Source organism: Caenorhabditis remanei, chromosome III, assembly GCF_010183535.1.
Source record: "Caenorhabditis remanei strain PX506 chromosome III, whole genome shotgun sequence".
Classification (NCBI taxonomy): domain Eukaryota; kingdom Metazoa; phylum Nematoda; class Chromadorea; order Rhabditida; family Rhabditidae; genus Caenorhabditis; species Caenorhabditis remanei.
In genome coordinates this window covers 5,437,434-5,457,913 of record NC_071330.1, presented here as the reverse complement: position 1 = coordinate 5,457,913, position 20,480 = coordinate 5,437,434, and the positions used below count along the sequence as shown (strand labels likewise).

The window sequence follows — 20,480 nt, the reverse complement described above, 5'->3', positions numbered from 1 at the left end:
GTTCGCATAGGTTCACCTTGAAATATCGTGATACAGTACACTTCAATGACCCATAACGTCAATTATTAGGACGACACGCTTTTACAACCGTGCTCTACCGAAACCAAAGAAAATTGCGTGCGAAATTAAGAGAATCAGAGAAAAAGAGACATTTTTCAACGGCATTTCAGCGGAGCGCAGTTGCAGGAATTGTGCTGAGCTAATACGATTGCAGACAGATTCTTGATCTAACACACCTGTTTTTCACGTCATCAGTCTCACAGTTACTGTGTGAGGGATCTAATGAGAAAGGGTAGTTCTGGGAAATCAATGGTCTCTGGGAAAACTGACAGAGAGTTAGGAGAATGACGATGTATAAGACGGAATGTGTTGGTGAGCGCAGTCATTGCACACACCAAATCAATAATAACTCAATGTTATTTTTTCATGTTTCATTTATAATGGTTTTTCCTTGCTTTTTTCTTTTTCATTATTCAAATCTTACAGCACGCAATGAGTTCTGACGACGAGTTCTATTCGGAAGATGTTGAGGATGACACCTCTGAATTCGATTCCGACACTGAAAATGTGGAAACCGAGGATCAGGACGAAGATGTTGTGAGAGTGAGTACCTTTCGAAAAAGTGCTTTCGAAAAGTTTTGGAATCGAAACATTTTTCGAAACAATTCGGGGTTTTTGGACATTTCTGGAAGTTTCTAGAAGTTTCTGGAAATTTCGGGTAAAATCTGGAAACGATGGTTTTAAAAAAAATGGAACTGTACTTTGTCTAAATCTTTTTTGACGCAAATTGGTAAAAGAAAAAAAATTGAAAATTTTAAATTTTCCACATTTTTCAAATCTAGGTCTCCATTTTTGAAGTTGACAACTTTTTGATAGCTCTTCACATTCTCGAGATATGAATCGTTGAAGATTGGTATCTTGGAGGGCGAGAGGGTGAGGAGTGAGAGGGCGCAGAGAAACGAGGGAGTCTGCTTGCAGGACTCCAGGTACCAATTTTTGAAGGCTTATATCTCGAAAACGTTTATAGCTAGAAAAAAGTTGTCAACTACAAAAATGTAGAACTAGACTTGATCTACAAAATAAAATAAGATTTGCTATAGTTGGTTTATAACTCATAAAGTTATAAAGCTCCAAAAATAATCAAATTTTTGAAAGTAAGTTTGTTTTGTCAGTTGACCTGTTTATTCACGAAAAATGAATCATAATCAAGATTTTGTTGGAAAATAAAAAATTTCCAGAATCTTCTAGAAACTTCCAGAAATTATATATATATATATATATATATATATATGTACGATATCATTTCAGGTTCTCACGTATTCGGACATCCGAGAAGTCATGAATGAAAAAATAGAAGAAGTCAGAGAAATACTCGAAGTGAATAATGGAGTGTGTAGAGTGTTACTTCAGAAATATTCCTGGGATAAGACAATTCTCCTGGAAAAGTTTTACGAAGATCCGAATTTCATTGTGAATTCCAAAATTGCGTTGAGAGCTTCTGATTCTTCTGAATCTTCCAACGGAGAGTGTGATATCTGTTGTGACACGGCACCACTCGTGGGACTATCCTGTAATCATACCGCCTGTAAAGAATGTTGGAGAGCCTACTTAACTGAAAAGATCAACGAGAAGAAATGTGAGATCCAATGTATGGCTTCTGATTGTGAACTCATTATTGATGACGACAAGATCCAAGAGTATCTATCTTCTGACACTACCGTAATCTCTGCATTTCAACAGCTTACTGTAGATGAGTACGTGGAAACTAACCATTTCCTTACTCAGTGTTCTTGTGGTATGGTAGTAAAATCTAGTCGATCGGATGCTCATCTTGTCGTGTGTTCTTGTGGAATTCGATTCTGTTTTTCATGTAGAAACGATTCCCATGAACCAGTGAACTGTCGCCTTCTTAAATTATGGGAGAAAAAGTGTGTCGGTGTAAAAAATAAAACAGCCGCTTCAGCAGATGGATACTCATCGGATAAGGAGACGTTTAATTGGATTCTCTCAAACACTAAAGACTGTCCGAAGTGTGTCACATCTATTGAGAAGAATGGCGGCTGTAATCGAATCACTTGCAGAAGTAAAACGTGTCGATTCGAGTTCTGTTGGTTGTGTATGAGAGAGTGGTCGGTTCATGGATATTCATCGTGTAACACGTAAGTCATGCTAACTTTGGCTCCGCGACATTTCGCAGCTACAGTATACTGAAAACTTTGGCTGTTATCAAAATGACCAAGTTTGATAGTGTATTTTGGTGTCATATAAATGTCCGATAACTCAAATTTGTATGGTCTTAAGAGCAATAATAGCACATAATTTTTGTAATTGACCATTTTTTTGTAGGGTCACTACCTTAAAAGTTATAGGTCATCAAAGTCATTTCTCCACGAAATCAACCATATTCAGTGCTTTTTAGCGAAATTTTTGAGTTTTTAGCTTTGACTACCTGTAACTTTCAAGATAGTGTCCATACAAAAAAATGGTCAACTACAAAAATTATGTGCTGATTTTGCTCTGTCCAACCCATATAAATTTGAGTTTATCGGACAATCAGATGACACTGAAATACACTGTCAAAGTTGGGCATTTTCCAATGAAAAAATCCAAATTTGATAACGTTTTTTGCGGTACTGTACAACGTTTCGCAACAATAAAACTAGCAATAGTTTAACCTAGTTATGTCGAAAAACAGGTCAACCAACTTTTTCTTCTATTTAATTGTTTTCAAATATGCTCCCAGACCCTTTGGTAAAGTCAACATTTTCAACTGACCCAAATATGCAGAGACGGTGTGGTTGCAAAACGTCGCGGTTGTGAATTGCTGCAATTGTGTCGCTAAGCCTTAACTCCATGCTAATCGTATTCTTCATATTTCTTCTTCAGATTCAATGCAAAAGACGAAAAGAATCGTGTGGATTCTCGTGCCGAACTGCATCGCTTCCTGTTCTTCTACAATCGTTTCAAGTCACATGAGCAGAGTTTGGAACTTGAAAAGAAGGTATGCATAGAGAGCAATTGGGTCATAAACTTGCAAAAATATCGTCCCGGAGTCAAAAAATGTTTACACAATTTTTCGAAAAATGTTGAAATTTTTGTCAAAAATAGTCAAAAATCCAATGTACGCTTGAGTTTTTATCGATATTTAAAAACATAGTCGAAAATTTGGCTTTTTTTGCAAAAAATGCTCAAATTTTTGAACTGGCCGGGCCGGGACGGACCTGGCCAATGAAATTTCTCAAATCGGCCCGTTGCAAATCTGTAGATAGTTGTTTCAGCTTGTCAAAACAGTAAATGCGAAAATGGAGGAAATGCAACAGAAAGGAATTGGTTGGGCAGATGTTCTTTTTCTTAGAAAATCAGTGAATATTCTGGCAGAGTGTCGTCGAACCCTTATGTTTACATACATCTTTGCTTTTTATCTGGAACGGAACAATCAGGCAATTATGTTCGATGGAAATCAGAAAGATCTCGAAATGGCTGTTGAACAATTATCAGGATTATTGGAACAGGAAATGGAGACGAATGATTTGAGAGTTCTCATCCAAAAGACTCAAGACAAGAGCAGATATGTCGAATATCGTCGGAAAGTTTTATTGGATCACTGTACTGAAGGAATGGAACAAGACGCTTGGGTCTATAATGCCTAATTACAATATATCATTGCTGAATCATTTCTCACTGTCTCTATCTTCTTTTTTTGTTGATTTCTCAGCATTTGTTGTAATTTTTCTAGTACTTTTACTCGACGATTTCATGAGTGTTCGTATCTTTTTGATGTTTTATTTAGCCAATGGTTGTCAGTGTTCTAAAATCAATTGGACACCAAAATAGGACATATGCTCACTGGGAACTGAATGATCTATGACTACTACTCATATGCTCATTTTTTGAGTTTTATAGGGTTTCTTGAGTAAATTGTCTTTAAACTTAAATTTAAATTTATAATTTGATAAGAGAATATAAAGTATTCTTGTTTTGTTTATTCAAACTGTTCGTCAGAGAAAAAGTTAATTTTCTTCTTCTGCTTTTCCAACTGATGAGACATTTGAAGATCCAGATCAATGGAATGTGAAAGGGATGCTCCCTATGCCCTTCGGTTTAACTCAACCTTTATCCGATTCCTCGGACTTGGGGTTACGGTAGGATAATAATATAAATATACGACGGTTGGTTATTGAGTAGATATATGTGTTTAATATAGTTGATTGAATATAGAGTAGAGTAACTCTAGTGAGATCCCGAACTACGGTCATACTGTAGTTCGGGGTCCCATCTCTAGACAGATGACATTCCAGAGCTAAAGCTATCTCAAAACTAAAGACAGGAAGGCGCCGTCCCTGTTCCTTGGAGGAGGGGCAGGGCCTGTCTCCTCTGTCCCTCCTCTTGGTGGTGGGCCGCAGAGGAATGAGAAAGAGAGGAAGCCAGACCATAGTCTGGTTCTTCTCGTTCACAGGAACATGGAATGGGAAGAGTAGTAGCACATTCTCAATAAAAAATTAAAGAGAGTTTAATTGCTACAGTGTAACCAAGAAATTAAACATGAATCTGATTGGATTTTGGAAATGACAGTTGTGGCTGCTCCATGAGAATTGTTGCGTTTTGAAATCAAGTTTTTAATTTTTTCCATTCAGTCTATTGGATAACATTTTCCGACTTTTGTCATCTTCTGCATTATACCAGAAACATTTTGATTGTTTCAGTAGTTTTATATCTTCAAACAGAGGAGAAAACCAACCATACCGTTATTGTTAGCCGTTTCGAATGATTTGTGATAGAGAAACACTAAATCAACAAAACACAGAGAAAGAGAGAGCATGAGGAAAAGGAAATATAGAAAGGTGCGTGGTGGGGAGTCATAAAAACATCCTCTTCCTGTGTTCTTTTCTCTTTTTCTATCAGAAATGCAAGATTTTTATTTTGCTTGGACTATTTTGTTGCGAACATTCGTTGTTTTCTAAACAATCATTTTTTGTCAATTTGATTTCTAATTTTCCTATATATTAAATAGTTCTTTGAAAGTACGATATTTCAAAGTGAACCTATGCAAACGCGCTTTATTGAGACTACATTTTTAGTCATATTAAATGACGCCTACATTGCAATTTTTAAAATTTTTTTGGTAAATTAACATTATTTCAAAAAATTGGACTTTCTCGATTATATTTCTTCTCAAAACAATTTATTGTTAAAATTCTTAATTTTTAACAAAACAAATTTAGGTAAGCGAATTTTCTCAAAAGGGCGCGTTTGCATAGGTTCACAAACACTCGCCAATGGGCGTTAAAGAAGGGCTGAAGTCATATTTTTATTACAGATATCTGCAGATTTAGATATTTCAGAAATTTTTTTTAAAAACATTTATTATTGTTGTCAATGCTAATAATCGCTCTAAACGCAACAATCCCCGTTTCCCTGACTCAAAAGGAGCTTTGGTGGAAGAGTTTTTCCGATCGGCCGTGTAGTCCTCTCGGACAAGAGTTTTGCTCAACCCCTCGTTTCCCCACCTTTTCAATAAATTTTCGTGTTTTTTCCAATTTAGATCGAGACAAAATAGAAAAAACACGAAAATTTATTGGAAAAGGTGAGGAAACAAGGAATATTCCTAGGAATTGAGTACAAGTCTTGTCCGAGAGGACTACACGGCTGTTCGGAAAAAAAACGAAAAAATTTATTTTGAGCAGACTTGTCAAAAATCGGGTCGGCCCGGATTCAAAAGTGGGAACCCATTTTTTACTAAAATTTTTTGAAATTTTTCGAAAAAATAGAGTGAAAATGCTAAAATGATCATAAATATCCACATTTTGATTATTTTTAAAGTTTTGGTCAAAAACTATACTTTTTCCAAAAAATGTTCAAAAAATGTCAAAAAAAAATTCAAAAATTCAAATTTTTTCAAAAAATGTTTCAAAACGGGACGAGATTTTGTTTGATTTCGGCCCGGCCCCAGCCCGTGACAATTCTGGTTTTGAGTGTTATTGTTTTTCGTTACTCAGCACTCACTTGAATGTTCATTCTACCACTTATATTTAAAGGCGTATTGTGGTCTGTTGTGATGTTTTCATATTATAATGTATGAGTTTCGGCGAGTTCATTTTCATACTTCAAGAATTTTTTAATTCGGTCCACAACCCGCTGAGAGCGTTATTTTCGATAGTTTTTGGTGTTTTTCTATCAATATTTGCTGTATTCTATCGAATTTATTGAAGAAATACAACAAAAATAATCAGAAATACCGTCAAAATTCAAAAAATCAACGTTTCCGAAGTGGAATTTCTAGGCCACGGCCACCAATTTTCTTCGGCCTTCTCAATGACCAAACTTTCCGGCGCTCGCTCTCAACGGGTTGTGGACCGAATTAAAAAATTCTTGAAGTATGAAAATGAACTCACCGAAACTCATACATTATGATATGAAAACATCACAACAGACCACAATACGTCTTTAATGTTTTAATTTACAGTGATGCCGATCATCATCTCCAACGAATATACTAAACTTCTCATCTTAGAAGAAGCTGGATTCACACAGAACATCTCCAAATGCAGTTACCGAATAACATTTCCTCCACCCAAAGATGGATCAACACTGCCATTCCATCTCCGGAATGTCAATAGAGAACTGGGACTTCCATTTGATGTTGATAGGTATGGAAATATGGAGAAAGCATGGATCACAGCTAGAGAGGATCTTGGAGATATTCTGATCACGGATCCAACTTATGATGAGGAGCCAGTCCAGTTAGTGAAAACCAATCAAAATCGTCAAGTCGTGGAGCACATGGTGGTTTGTATTAAGAATGAACAAGTCAAAGAGATATCCGATAAAAATCGAAAAACAATGAAGATCCGAGATCTGATGAGACAAAATTTAACCGCTCTCTTTCCAGCTGGCGAGGTCCATAAAGTGGAGATTTTGGAAATTGTTACTACTCATGGAATCCTCAGACTCCCACTCGGACTTCAACTTGATGTTCAAGCTCTCAGTTTGAGAAATAATGCAAATAATGTGATCAATGCTATTTCCAAGATCTTATCCAAATCAAGTTTCCCGATCAAATTGATTGTGGTTCAAGTCAAAGGGCCCACTGATCCCATTTTCAAGAACAGTATCTTCCGGAAATGTAAAAAAGTCGAGATTGAAGACCAAAATGAAGGTGGAAAGTGGGCGGAGACATTAATTGGAATGACACAACCAACAATCCGAATGATTGGAACCGAAGTCCCAATGAATGATGTATTGCTGATGGCCAAGAATTGGATTGAAACCAGTCGAGAGATTGGAAGCGTGTTTTCGATGATAACGAAGAAGGTCCAACAACGGCTGGCATGGCTCAAAGAGCACCTGGATGCCAAGGATGTAATTATTGACGAGAGAAGGTAACATCTGAAATTCTTACTACTAGATTTACAATAACGGTCCAAGGTTATGAACTTAGGCCGTTTTGCAGTTGAAATTGTCGAACTTTGAGAGTGTGTCATGGTAACACATCAAATAGATTTTAAATGCATCATACAAATCAAAAGTAGAGCTTTGTTTCTGTAATTCTTTTTTGTACAAGCACTCCCTAGCAAGCTAATGCAAAAAAGTGCGATTTTTGAGCTATTGTTTTAAATAGGCCATAACTCTCTAGGGAGTGATTGTACAAAAAAGTTGTAAACTGCAAAAATGAAGCTCTACTTTTGTTCTGCATAATTCTTTAAAAATCTACTTAATAGGAAAATCAGAATCGCCATGACACACTCTCAAAATTGAGCAATTTTAACTGAAAATGGACTAGTCCATCACCTTCTGCGTGGTACTGAAACCTCTAGATTTGATCTCTAACCTTCTATTTTCTTTCAGTTGTCCCAAGTACCCAAGAGCCCTATCCGTTCCTATCAACGATGAAATCGAACTGAATCTCTTCATACAACAACAAGTACCGTATGACCAATTTCCATCATTTGTTCCCAATGATCTACCATATACGATCGTGATGGAAGTCATGAAAGCCGGCTCTGCGGAGCCACTAAACTATTGTAGATATTGGTATCTTACATTCTAAACAATTTTGAGTTCCTGTTTCTTTTTTTCTGAAATTATTGCTCGAGCTTTTCCATTCCTCTTTCTATCTCAAAAAATGTTTTTCCTTCCAACACGCCACGAATAAATTATTTCCCTAAAGAAATTCTATTCAAACCATGGTATTTCCCACGATTATGCAGATGCGCCTCTAATAGAGTTATGTTTAACGAGGTACATGTATTTGTTGCGTCAAGATTTTATTTGTCAAACAATTCTCAAACTGGAATTACATAAAAAAGAAAATGGGGTAAGGACTGGGAAACAAGAAAAGAGAAAAGGTCTCCCGGCACTGGAACTGCCCCGAAAACGTCTTCTCTCCTCCTTTTATAGTGGCGACTCATTGGTCCATGATGTGAGAAATGACGCGCCGGCGGTCCTTGGAAAGATCAACTCGAGTCGTGGTCCGTATTGTAACGAAAAATGGTTAAGGCGCTCTCTTAACCTTCGTTAACGAGAGAACTGTGTTCTGTGATGTGAGTATCCATGAATAGATTGCACAATCTTTATTGTTGTGGCGGTATAATGGAGGGTCGGCCGGAGCCGACCGACCACGACCGCTTGATAGAAACTAAACTGAGATAGAGGGGAGATGAGAACGAGGGGTGTTTTGTGTTTGAAATAATGACAGTTGGTGAGTGTATCTTGGGGAACGTGTGGTTAGATCTTTGCCCCGTGACAGTATTGTGCATGAAATTATGGTGGTCCGTGATTCGCGTGTTGACCGTACTCTTTGAGGTGATTTGTTGGCATGAAATGAAGACGGTCTCGGATGGACTTCGACGAGCGGACTTTTACTTGAGGATTCTCGAGGTTGAACGCAAATGATCACTGACAAAAACTTTTGAACATTTTGATATTTAAAATACATAAAACTAATCAATTTCTCCAAATTTCAAAAGTGCTCCTCTCTTTATATTTCGAATTCAAATTCTCTTAATTTCTTCCTATTTCTTTCCGAAAATCTGAAAAAAATGTTGCTTGATTTTCTCAAATATAAAAAGTCCCAATAATTTCGATTCAATACAAAACCTTGTGTTTGTACATTTTCCCTGTGCTGCTTGGTTTTGTCTGTTTTCTCTTAAAAGGACTCTGAGGATTCGAGAAAACGTTCGAAAAATTGTTCAAAAAATATGGACAACCCTAATTACATTCGAAAAAAGCGGGAACATTCCTAAGCAGCGATTTCTTGGCCGAAAATGCTCAAAATTCCAAAGTCTTCAGTGCTGGCCGAGCTTTTTGTTATTGTGTTTATAGGCCACGGAATGTATATTCCCGCCCGTTCAGTTATTATCCTTAACGTTTTTCAAATTACCGTTGTTGTATTAAACCTTTCTATCTATTTTAGTAGGCTGACAACAAAGAACTTTCCGTGGCCTAAAAACACAAAAACAAAAAATTCGGCCAGCACTTGCCAGTTTTTAACTCAAGTTTTCACTTTTTTCATCAGTCCTAGAAAACTGAGCAAGTTTTTTGCTCTGTTTCCTAGATTTTGAAGATTTTGAACTTTTTAGTCAGTCCAATACCTTGTGTTTACACGTTTTCCCTGTGTTACTTGGTTCTTTTTCTAATCGAGGATTTCTCTTTACTTCATTTCTTTTCATACTTGTCAAATGAGGGGCCGGTCCGGCCCCTAAAAAGCCCGGCCCCTCAGGCCCCTCTTTTCCATACTTGCAAAATTCGAGAAAGTGGCGGCCCGGATTTGAATATGAATTTTTTTTGAATATTTGAATATTAAATTTTGTCAGAGAAAATTATTTTTCATAAAAATTAATATTTTTTCCAATTTCCCGCTAATTTTTTCAATACGACACTCCGGAATTACGCACGCGTCTTGTTTAAAAAATGATTTTTCTGTAATTTTTTTTGTTGTAAAAATTGATTTTGGATGTTTTTAAATCGTTTTTCTTGCATTTCTCTTTATACTTTTTAAAATTAAAAACAAATATATAACTAATTGCAGGTTTCGAGACCAAGCAAGTTTCACAAATCCAAAAATGGACACTGGTGGCATTCACAGATGTTTGAAGTTCAAAACTCCATATATCATAACTACCAAACTTTGACAGCTCGGCAGACATGGGTAACAAGGCAAGAGTATTGGTCCAATGGTCAAAAAAGAAACATCAAGACTTTTTTTATTAGAAAACTATCATGAACACTAATTACACAATTTGTTGTTAATACACCGAACATGGAAATAAAAATATGCGATTTATCGAATTTTCATGATTTTCGAAAATTTTACAAAAAAACTTGTGAAACATGATTTTTTGCCGAGAATATTAGATAAATACAACGAACACTCTACAATAAATGTTTTCCCAGAATTTCAGGTCAATCCGACCAATTTGAAAAAAGTTATGGCCGAGAAACAAGCGGAATAAGACTATGGCCGCCACTGTAAGTAAAGAGAATAATTCTTGGGCTATTGTAAAATTTGAATTATTTCGGTTATTTCAGACTAATTATTTCAGATTTTACCACTTTACTTTACACTTAAAACCTTATTTAAGATCTTCACTCATTTTGGAACGTCTGTGCACAAGAATATTGCAAAGGTCACTGGAATCGGATTCGTTGACTACGCCCCAGACGATTGTTATAGAAAAGTGATTTTGATGCCACTATACGGTATTTCCTTGGCAACGATGATCGCACGTAAGTTTCTAATGATCTAAACTGTAGCAAACAAAAATAATAATTTACAGAATCAAAAGATTTGGATACCGAAAATCGTCGTCTCAACGGGCTGAATGAGCAACCGAAAGTTTCGTTTAGAATTCCTGATATCCAAAAGCTTGGCAGCAAGTTACTCAGTGAACTCGAATTTCTCGCCAGATACAGAGTTTTACATTTGGACATTAAAAGCGAGAATCTCCTGTTTATGCACCAGAATGCATTCCACGTGGAATTCAGCAGAGATCGTCACTCGTATATCGTCCCCGACAACTTGGACATCGTTATTTCCAACTTCGGAATGGGAAAACTGGACAAAGACATTGGACCGATGGCAGAACTTGTTCAAACGGAGATATATTGCGCCCCTGAAGTATTTGTTGGTAAGTGAAAAATATTTTCTAGAAGGGGGGCAAAGGGAGTTGTGATAACGCACTTATTTTCATATTTTTCAGGTTGTTTGGCCAATAGTCGATCGGACATCTGGTCCGTGGGAATGATCATTCTGGAGTTGTACACAACATCTGACAATTTCGAATCGCCAGTTCCAGACAAGCAAGAACTCAGACGTTCCCGGAATATCCAGTTCGGCATCAATGAGTATATGACACCGGGATTGTGGGAAGAAGCGGCAAATACTGAGGGGTAAGTAGTTATTAACATAAAACGAAACTTTAGAACAACAGGAAATGCATTGTGTTTACTTTTGTGACTATAGAATCTAATTCAATATGTTTTTACAGAGGAGAAGCAGTTCGTGGTCCAATCAAGCTCTTCGACAATGGACCTGCCGATCCTTCTGCTCCTCGTTTGTCTGACCTTAAGAGAATCCATCACGCCGACGGGCTTTTCGCATTCCTTGATGATGCCCTTGTCCTCGACTGGAACCGACGCCCATCCGCCAGACAGCTGCTTCTTCACGACTTCTTCCAGAATCAATAAAGCTCATCGTTGTACCATGATTCCGAAACACTTGTCTTTCCTGCTTTTATTTTCAATTTTTTCTATAGGGTTTTCATCAAATTTTCAACACAACCCAGTTTCGACTTGAGATTTTCTTATCACCTTTTTTGCTATTTTTCTTCTGCTAGTGTTCAGTTTTCCATCATCAAAACCAGTTTCTAAAAATTTTTTTGCTTTTCACTCTCAAAAGCATTTCAAATATAGTATTAGACTTATTGCTTTTGATCATAATCCACTTTATTTCGTGAGAATTTATTTCGTTTTTGTATCGTATTCGATCAACATATTATCAACATGTCAACATATTGATTACAAACCAGATCATCGGTTTGTTCTGAATATGGTGACTCTCTTTTAGTTTTAGATACATTTTCCTTGGTTACTTCAATTCTAAACACGTTTCAAGTAGGTGTTTAACAATTTTTTTTGATTCATCTACTCTATCCACCGTTCCCCTGAGTATTCTAATTCCGCTTTCATCTGTAAAATTACATTTTCCCAGTTTTTTCCTGATTCCAAACTTGTATTTTCCGATTTGTACTCTCATACGGAGTTTTACTTGTTTCTTCCCCAACTATCACACATACTGTGTTAGTATATTCCTTTAATTCTATTTGTCAGGCCATGATGCCACTGAATCGCGTTGTCGAGTATTCTATTTTCATTATTGAATCGAGCTATTTAATTATCATTTACCTGGTTGAACCAGATGCCGAATAAACTTGTACTATCAAATTGTCAACCTTTCTTTTTCCGGTTGAGCACGTTCAAATGCTCCCGGTCGAGGAGTAGGTAGAAAAATCCATAATATCTATCCTTGAATCAAAATTCATCTTTTTTGCAGGTGTCCACCCGTAACCGATTTTCAATGCTGCCAACACACTCAATACTCCCAACACTCTCAAGGCTAATTATTCTTATTTAATAAATTTGGTTGTTGATTAAAAACGCTTCATGTTATTATTTGAGGTAAAAAAAGGAGTTTTAAAACTTTCAGGTGAAAAAGAAATTTGAAAAATAGAAAAGAATTTGAAAAATAGAATTTTAATTTTTTCCACAAACATAAGACTTTTTTGACTGAGGCGCAAAAAGTCTTCTTTTTCTGGAAAATGGCCCGGTTTTTTGGCACAGGGTGGAGGAGGGGGTCTTCCGAGGAACAGCTGTTGGAGCCCCCCGGGATTCTTTACCCCATACTACTTCCGGGCCTCCGGCCCACGGGACGTTTATGTCCCAGCCCCGAGGGGTGACATTCGCGTGATCCATTCAGGAATCATCCAATTAACCAGACAGAAGTAGGTGAATATCATAGCTATCTAAATTAGATTTCACTTTTTCAGTGCAAACTTCAAGTTTGGCCCGCCCAAACACAAAAGAAGTGTGGCACAACACTTTTATCTCCGTTACGGACTCATCACTCACAATGTTGAAGACCACCTTGTATTCATCAATGCTCAGCCGGGTAACTATTACCCGGTTGAGCACTTACAAGGGAAGTCTTTGGAGACGCCACTTTCAAACGAACTATAAATTTGGTCAAAAGTACTTTCGACTATGCAGATTCCATTTCTGCAGAGGAAACCTGCTAAATGTCTTTGTGAGCCGAGTTATAAGCTCTCAAACTTTTCATATGGATATGTTTTTTTCACATGGAATTCCAAATCGACAAGTAGTATACGCTAGATATTCTCATTTTTGTAACGTACAAGCACAGGTAAATCACTGGGGAACACAAATTGAACCGCGCGGTAGCGTATATACGGTCGATTTGGAATTTCATGTGAAAAAGCTTGACCACATGACAAGTTTGAGAGCTTATAATTCGGCTCACAGAGACATTTAGCAGGTTTTGGCTCCAGAAATGGATTTTCCATGGTCGAAAGTACCTATAACCAAATTTGTAGTTCGTTTGAAAGTGGCGTCTCCAAATACTTCCCTTGTTAGAGGTGTTCCCCGTAGAGCAATGGGTAAGAAGATCCATAATATCTATCCTTTAACCACATTTTCACCTCTCATTTTGTCTCATTTTGTGTTAAATTTTGCTTTAACTTCTTACAATAAATTTTTATGATTGGTACAAAATGTGTTCGTATTTCTTCTTTACGCAGGAACAGCACATGGCGGGAAAAATTTGAATCGGAAAGTAATAATATTGAATTGGTAAACGAACATTTGCGGGAAAAGATTTGAAAAAATTTAAATTATTGCAGTTTTTGGAAATTTTGACTCGAGATCGAACCCCTCTACCCCTCTGCGCAACACCTGAAAGTAAGTAGAGTCCCCTTATTTAGGGAGGATTTATTTGTTCGATTTTTGTTCAATTAGCTAATAAAAATTGACTTGAGATGTTATCACACAATACACGAAAATAAATAAATATTACTTTATCTGAAAGCATGAATTATTGAGTTTGTGGTTTATTTCAAACAAATAATTAGAACAATCACAACGATCACTTCTTTGCGTATCGTTCGCCCATCATCCGGAAGAAGTCCTCAACGTTGGTGCAGGTCTGAGCACCCTCAAATGCAAACACAGTTGCGAACAACAGTTGCCTGAAACAGTCTTGACGTTCTTTGGTTGAATTGGAAGCAACTCGAGATATTTGATGGGAGATCTGACGGCAGTCCTCTTCGAAGTTGGATGGCTGAAATTTGATTATATTCTACTTGCAGATGTATTATTAAAGGTGTACTAAGGTCAATTCTGATTTTTCATAGAATAATGCACATATATGTGTCTGTGAGTTCATTTTCATGTCGGAAAAATCTTTATTCGATTTAAAACCCGCTGAGAACTAGCGGCAAAACAGTTTGGACTATTCTGTTACCGTGGAACATTTTAGAGTTTTTACTTCAAATTACCATTTCTGTACTGTTCCTATCAATTTTTGTCGTTTACTATTGAAAGAAAACATCAAAATGAGCAAAAAATAGCGACAAAATTTGAACAAATTAACATGGCCGAATAAAAAGCTCTAGGCCAACAAAATGACCAATCTCACCTACGAGCGCTCTCAGCGGGATTCAGACCGAATTTAAAATTTTTTTAGTATGAAAATGAAATCACAGACACACATACATTATTCTATGAAAACATCAGAGTAGAGCTACAGTACCGCTCACCAGACTTGTCAAAAATCGGGCCGGGCCGAGATTTTTCTTGAGTTTGGCCCGGCGGGCCGGGCCAAAATTTTTCCTGATTTCAAAAAATGGGAACCCGTTTTTACCAAATTTTATTTGAAATTTTTCGAAAAAATAGAGTAAAAATGCTTAAATTATCATACATATTCACATTTTTCCTAAAATTTCCAAAAAAAAATCAAAAACTCAACATGTTTCAAAAGAGCCTGGCCGGGCCGGGCCGAGATTTTTCCCGAGTTTGGCCCGCCGGGCCGGGCCAAAATTTTTCCTGATTTCGGCCCGGCCCGGCCCGTGACAAGTCTGCCGCTCACAAGTAGGTTTTTTTTTCAGTTGACAAGACCCAACTTTGAGAGGGTACCATGATAATACTGACTGTCCCATCAAATAGATTTTTAATGAATCATACAGATTAAAAGTAGAGCTTCATTTTTGTAGTTGACAACTTTTTTGTACGAGCACTTCCTAGATAGTTATTGTCGCAACAAAAAAGTTCCGACATTTTTTCCCCCTCGGTGTTTGCGGACTCAAGCCAAAATTTGATAATTTTGGCTTGAGTCCGCAAACACCGACGAGGAAAAAATGTCGGAACTTTTTTATTTCGATAATATGGTCATTTAAAGACACTCTATTTTCCACTGAAATGGGATGGTTTGAGGGAGAAATTACTTTATCGATAAGTAACTTGCTAGGAAGCGTCCGTACAAAAAAGTTATCATCTACAAAGATGAAGCTCTACCTTTGTACTGTATGATTCATTAGAAACCTGCTGGGTGTGACAATCAGAATTACCACGGCACACTCTCAAAGTTGGACAATTTTAACTGAAAACGGCCAAAGTTTACAACATTTTGAACGGTACTGTATGTATATTCTAACGCTTTTATTATTAATTTTTTTTTAACTTACGAATTGCTGATGTACTGGTGGGACCGGTGCCGTCGGATAAGCTCCAATTGAATTCTGGAAGTGTCCGACTTGGAACCCTTGGTTATTTTCAAACACTTCTTGAAGCAGCGACCCACGCCGAGATTCATGACTTTCCATAACAGATTTCGATGGGAATACTTCTCTGTGGAGAAATTGCATTGCTGATTGAGATTGATCCGCAAAAGTCTTCTCTTGTATCGCCTCAAACGGATATTCGTCATCAATCGGTTCCTGTTTGATTGCATGGGTTGAGAATGATTGAGAATTATTCAAATCGACGAGGGAACGAGTTTTCAATATATCTTCAGTAGCATCCTTAATATTCAAGTCTTTTGCCAATGGCTCAACCGAATCGAAGAGTTTTAGTCTTGATTCTTCATCACTTTTCTCTTTAACATTTTCCACATTAGAAGTTGACGGGGTTTTATCTTTTTCATCCGTTTCTTTATTCATTGATTTCTCGATTGCAGTGTCCAGTTGATCGCCTACAAGATCATGAACAACCTTCATATGCGACCGGAGATTATTTTTGCTGAAAATTTTGTTTATTTGTGAAGAAAACACCATTTCCGTTTATAGCTCAGCACATTTCTTACAGCTGCGCTCCACCGAAATACCGGTGAAAAAATGTCTCTTTTTCTCTGAATCTCTTAGTTTGGCACACAATTTTCTTCGGTTTCGGTAGAGCACGGTTGTAAGAAGAGTGGCGTGATAATAACTCACCGCATACTCGTTTTACAAACCGAACACTCGAGAGATGCATTTTCTGTATGGAGTGTCATGTGGTATTTCAAATAGGTCTTGAATTTGTATGACTTGCCACAAATCTTGCATTCAAATGGTCTTGCTCCTGAGTGAACGACAGAGTGTTCTTTTAATCCTGAAACAATGTTAATTGTATGAAATTATTTTTTAAAAATTCGACTTACTAAACATGATGTCAAAGGTTTTGTGACAAACATCACATTTGATCTTTTTCTCCGGAGCTTTCATATTGAGCAACTGAAAAGAAGAATTTTGGAAAGTCCGTACGCAAGGATATTATCAGTTCACGAACCTTTGCCGGGGGTAGTTAAAGGCGCATGGAATTTGTTCGGATCGGTCTCGTAGTTCAAATGGGTGAGAAACAATATTTTCCTACAGTTTTTCAGGCTTTCAACTGGGGTCCGTGAACCGATAATATTAAGAAATTAGTAAACGATTGCAGGAAAAAAATGTGAAGGGAAAATATGAGAGGAGAGAAGGTCACCAGTAGACAGGCAGTTTGTGAAGGAAAGAATAGTGAGGGAGAGGTTGGGAGACTTCCCAGAAAGACGCGGGGACAGATGGTTGACATCTTCACATTGGATTATAAAAGGTCACCGTATCGATCAAGAATAGGGGCTCTGGGAAGTTTTGAAGGTAGATCAAATGTAAGGGAGAAGAGAGTAAAAAAGACGACTGCGGGAATGGAATGTACAAATGACTGTTTACTGCATACCTGGTTTGCTCTGAGCGCGTTCTAATTCTCTTAGTCTGATTATGCGTCCACATCTGTCCGATTTCCCAAGGAAATAAATGAGAGATGGAAGGTACTGCGGCAGAGAAGAAGAAAGAAAACAAAGGACAAAGGCATCTTCACATTCAAAATTATTGAGTCGTCTTGCGTTCTCTCACCTCTCTGCATTAGAGTTTTAGTTTTTTTAGCTCGATCGATCTAGGGATGTTATCGATATCATATTTCGATGCATTGTCTGAACAAAAGATCAAAAATGTTTTTTCAGAAGGCTGAATTCAATATTTTCATGAATCTGTGTGTTGACTAAAAAAGTATTTAGTAGTAGTAGAGGTCTCAACAGTATTCGAAATCTACGATTCTGTGGTAGATGACGTTGCTCTGTCCTCAGGAACACCTCAAACTTGGGTAATTGAACCGTTTATTGAGAAAATAATAAAATAAATAATAAGGTACATACATTAAAAAATAAGTATATTTATATATATGGGGAGAGATTATAAAAAAGTAAAAATTTGTGTACACAATATTGCAGCTTTCTGCACTCTGAGTCATCGCTGAAAGGTCAACCTTTATTACCTTATCTCTCACACTTTTCTCAAAACTTTTGGACTATTCAAAACTCAACTCGTATATACGTTTTTTTTCTGACTCTTGACGGACTCTTACTTATTTCACAAATCTCTCAAAATTCAAAATTTGTCTCTAACGACTTTTCCTTCGACCTAACACAGGGAGACTCAACACTAAAACTACAAGGGATCCAGATATCAAACTAATGGGCCCTAAGCATATTATCTAGACTAACCTTCTCTTGACCGGTCTTTTCCAGAACGAGTTCTACTAGAATTAACTTTGACGGCTACGACGTCTTCTTGAATGGTGCTGTGCAAAAGGTAACAGGTCTTCCACTCATTATGGTTTTTCGTATTATGTATGTCCGCGAAGGAGACCGGCTGTTCGTTCTGGTCGTGTAACCAGCTCGGTGACATATAACGCGTCACCTGGGTAATAGTTGTTAGTATCCTGTGTTCGATAAGTCGGTCGCAAACGTATCGAAATATACCATGTGGAGATCTGGCCTATCATTTGCAACATCTTCGAGAAGTTGAAGTTTTGCGTACCAACCTCTTCCGCCGCCGCTTTCTACGATGATGTAGGGTACGAACGGATGATCACTTGGAGTCAGCGAAGCCTGGGGTGACAGTGATTTCGTTTGCATTTGGTACAACAGAGTTCAATTCGGAGCTACGATCCTCAAGAAAACTGGCTTTCTCCTCCTGGGATGAGATGGTGTCGTTCGAAACTGGGATAACAGAATTCAACTCGGATCTTGTTTTTTACTGAAAATTATCAAAATTGAAAAAAAAATACTGTAAAATACAAGATATTTAAACTCACTGATTTCTTCATAAATCAAATATAGATGAATTAGTTTTCAAACAAAATCATTGAACTTCCGAAAGGGAAATTCAAGAGAAGAGAGAACAGCAACCGGCCGCTCAACAGAGAATAAGATGGAGAATGAATATGTTGGCTGTCTGTTGATAGAGGTCACAATATTGTCTCATGACTCATACATTTCTATCATCTTCTGAAAGCTTTATTAAATTTGCTCAAAGTTGTAACATTCTCGATGCATGAAGAGCAATCGGAGAGAGCACAGGGAGTGGAGAGAGATAGAGACACTGAGTAGCTAATTTCGATTTGATAGCCGTCTCGTCGAGTGGTTGTCGGCGCCGGAGAGATGGCCGAGCGGTCCAAGGCGCTGGTTTAAGGCACCAGTCCCTTCGGGGGCGTGGGTTCGAATCCCACTCTCTTCAGTTATTTTTTCTTTTTTTGAAGTGGTTTTTTTATTGGCTATGATAATAAAGTGATTATTGAACTTGAAAATCGTTAATTAATAAATCCAAATAATTTATTCACAATCACACAAAGATATCCGCTTGTCCCATTTTCCTTCTCGGCTGCATCTCCACATCTTCTTCTCTCTCCGATTCAACCGATTTTCTGCTGATGAGTTGGGGCACCGAGTTGTCAAATGATCTACTGGTGGCCATATTTCTCATATCGGAGATCTCGACGACTACAGTAGTCAGACGGATGTAGACAGCCATCGTTGCTAGGGCCTGGAAATCAAAAAGAATAAAAAGTTTCCCAAGTTTCAGGCAATTCCTACCGTAGCAATCATCGTAATCACCGCACAGACCAACGTGAGTCCATTGACCGCGTGACACGTCTCAACTGGAAAACTTCCAGTAGCAGGAGCCTTTAGAAAACGGCATGGTTCATCGAAAGACTTCAAAAAGATGACCAAAGTGTGGAAGAGATGGAAGATAGAGTAGAAGAATGTGTGGATCATGAAGACGAGAGTGAAGACACCGAATGCTCGTCGAGATGAGCAGATTCCGATGAGTGACATGATGGCGAGAGCTGACATTAGCATATCTGGAAGTTCTGGAATTAATCTGGCGCACCTCCGCCGCTTTTCTCTTTACCTTTGGTATTCAAGGCATCCTCATCGAAAACTTTGTTGGATTCCACTACTTTATAGGTTATCGAGTAGAGACCATTGGCCAGGAAGATTACGGTAATGAGAGCAGAGAGAGGGGCTTCGATTGATGAAAGGCATCCCATGGTTAGTTGATGATGGTGAGTTGGTTAGTTAGTTAGTCGAGGGAAATCGAGAACTGAGGATTTCCAGGAAGATGCCGATTCTTATAAGGGTAGGAAATGAGGATAAGGGGTTAGTGGGGTAAAGAAAAATGAGAATTTCACGTTGGAAATGGGCAGAAAACGTGAAAACATAGTGTTTTTGCCTAGTTTTAAAACGTTTTAAGACTAATTTTCAGCCATACCTGCTAGGTACTTGGTCGCAAAACAATGCACCGACCCATTCAGCCGTTTTTCTCTTTTTTCATTGGAAAATTCAAAATTTCTTTTTGTCCTCCTTATTTTTTTGGTTTCCCATCTTTAATTCCTCATTTTTACAATTTTTCCACTGAATTCGTTCCATTTACTCACCAACCATCTGCTATGTTCGATCTTCCGAAGGTCACTCCGCACCAAGCCTTTGCTGGTGCGTTTCCCGTGTGCTGACGCGTTTCTCGTGCCCGTTTTCGAATTTATTTCCTTCAATTTTTCAATGAGTTTTTCACAGAATTTATGCGGAAAATTAGGTTTTTCTTCATTTTAGACGAAAAATAGGGTGA

General features: G+C 37.6%; 5 protein-coding genes across 5 annotated transcripts; 3 read left to right on the top strand and 2 right to left on the bottom strand.

The window, feature by feature from the left end:
* Positions 1 to 492: 492 nt before the first annotated feature.
* GCK72_009223 (uncharacterized protein) lies at positions 493 to 3,650 on the top strand (the record flags this gene model as incomplete). The annotated part of the gene is made up of 4 exons (XM_053727272.1): positions 493 to 603; positions 1,309 to 2,159; positions 2,887 to 3,001; positions 3,279 to 3,650. 4 exons carry the CDS (start codon positions 493 to 495, stop codon positions 3,648 to 3,650), a joined length of 1,449 nt encoding a protein of 482 aa, XP_053586849.1.
* Positions 3,651 to 6,465: 2,815 nt separating this feature from the next.
* GCK72_009222 (uncharacterized protein) lies at positions 6,466 to 8,047 on the top strand (the record flags this gene model as incomplete). The annotated part of the gene is made up of 2 exons (XM_003095788.2): positions 6,466 to 7,379; positions 7,846 to 8,047. The coding sequence occupies 2 exons, from the start codon at positions 6,466 to 6,468 to the stop codon at positions 8,045 to 8,047; spliced, it is 1,116 nt and encodes a 371-aa protein (XP_003095836.2).
* A 2,408-nt stretch (positions 8,048 to 10,455) lies between these two features.
* GCK72_009221 (uncharacterized protein) lies at positions 10,456 to 11,685 on the top strand (the record flags this gene model as incomplete). Its single annotated transcript, XM_053727271.1, has 5 exons — positions 10,456 to 10,467; positions 10,581 to 10,725; positions 10,776 to 11,126; positions 11,199 to 11,388; positions 11,487 to 11,685. The coding sequence occupies 5 exons, from the start codon at positions 10,456 to 10,458 to the stop codon at positions 11,683 to 11,685; spliced, it is 897 nt and encodes a 298-aa protein (XP_053586848.1).
* Positions 11,686 to 14,155: 2,470 nt separating this feature from the next.
* GCK72_009220 (uncharacterized protein) lies at positions 14,156 to 16,766 on the bottom strand (the record flags this gene model as incomplete). The annotated part of the gene is made up of 4 exons (XM_003095773.2): positions 14,156 to 14,350; positions 15,753 to 16,305; positions 16,497 to 16,653; positions 16,703 to 16,766. 4 exons carry the CDS (start codon positions 16,764 to 16,766, stop codon positions 14,156 to 14,158), a joined length of 969 nt encoding a protein of 322 aa, XP_003095821.2.
* A 2,430-nt stretch (positions 16,767 to 19,196) lies between these two features.
* GCK72_009219 (uncharacterized protein) lies at positions 19,197 to 19,905 on the bottom strand (the record flags this gene model as incomplete). Its single annotated transcript, XM_003095759.2, has 3 exons — positions 19,197 to 19,397; positions 19,448 to 19,716; positions 19,767 to 19,905. The coding sequence occupies 3 exons, from the start codon at positions 19,903 to 19,905 to the stop codon at positions 19,197 to 19,199; spliced, it is 609 nt and encodes a 202-aa protein (XP_003095807.2).
* Positions 19,906 to 20,480: the final 575 nt, after the last annotated feature.